We start from the raw sequence: 882 nt of genomic DNA, 5'->3' as shown, positions 1-882 counted from the left end.
GGAAAGAAGAGGAGGAAAAAGAGGAGGAAAGAAGAGGAGGAAAAAGAGGAGGAAAGAAGAGGAGGAAAAAGAGGAGGAAAGAAGAGGAGGAAAAAGAGGAGGAAAGAAGAGGAGGAAAAAGAGGAGGAAAGAAGAGGAGGAAAAAGAGGAGGAAAGAAGAGGAGGAAAAAGAGGAGGAAAGAGGAAAGGAAAAACGAGGAGGAAAGAAGAGGAGGAAAAAGAGGAGGCAAAAAGAGGAGGAAAAAAGAGGGAGAAAAAAAGAAGGGAAAAAAAAGAAGAGGAAAAAGAGCTTAAAAAGAGGCAAAAAATCCCCTCCCCAAATCTTCCTCCCTTCTTTTTTATTCTTTTTTTTTTTTTTTCCTCTCTCTCCTTGATTTTTTGAGGGGTTTTTCCTCTTCTTCTCCTCCGCTATGAGTTCCTACGTGGCCAATTCGTTTTATAATCAACCAAATCCTCCCGTTCCTGCTTATTCCATGCAAAGTTATGGAAATTATGGAATTATGCCTGAGGTTGAAGAACACAGGTATCGCTCCAAAGGTTTGGAAGGGAACATCCCCTTGTCCTGTACCTCCCCTCGAGGTTCGGTCACTTCTGCTACCCCCCGAGCTAACCCCGAGCGACCTCCCTGCACTCTCATGGGTTCTTCAGGGCATCCTTTAACCAGAGAGGATGCTCCAACCCTAAATCCTGGGATTTACAGTCAGAAGAGTGGGAACACGCCGCTGGAAGAGAGATCTAAGAGCTCGGCAGAAATCAAAGCTGAGCCAGTGCAAACAGCACAACAAGGAACAACTCAACTCCAGCAGCAGCAACAACAGCAACAACCTCCACAAATTTATCCTTGGATGACCAAACTCCACATGAGCCATGGTAAAACTTTCG

The 882-nt window shown here is 45.0% G+C and overlaps 1 protein-coding gene across 1 annotated transcript in view; it reads left to right on the top strand.

Annotated features, from left to right (window-relative positions):
- The first annotated feature begins 410 nt into the window (after positions 1 to 410).
- HOXC5 (homeobox C5) overlaps positions 411 to 882 on the top strand; it is a 1,530-nt gene continuing 1,058 nt past the window's right edge. The window contains exon 1 of the mRNA XM_009077911.1: positions 411 to 870. Within this exon, the coding sequence (XP_009076159.1) occupies positions 411 to 870 (460 nt within the window). The remainder of the gene's footprint in view (positions 871 to 882) is intronic.

Source organism: Acanthisitta chloris, unplaced genomic scaffold (genome assembly GCF_000695815.1).
Source record: "Acanthisitta chloris isolate BGI_N310 unplaced genomic scaffold, ASM69581v1 scaffold26820, whole genome shotgun sequence".
Taxonomy (NCBI): domain Eukaryota; kingdom Metazoa; phylum Chordata; class Aves; order Passeriformes; family Acanthisittidae; genus Acanthisitta; species Acanthisitta chloris.
This window is presented reverse-complemented; position numbering and strand designations above follow the sequence as displayed.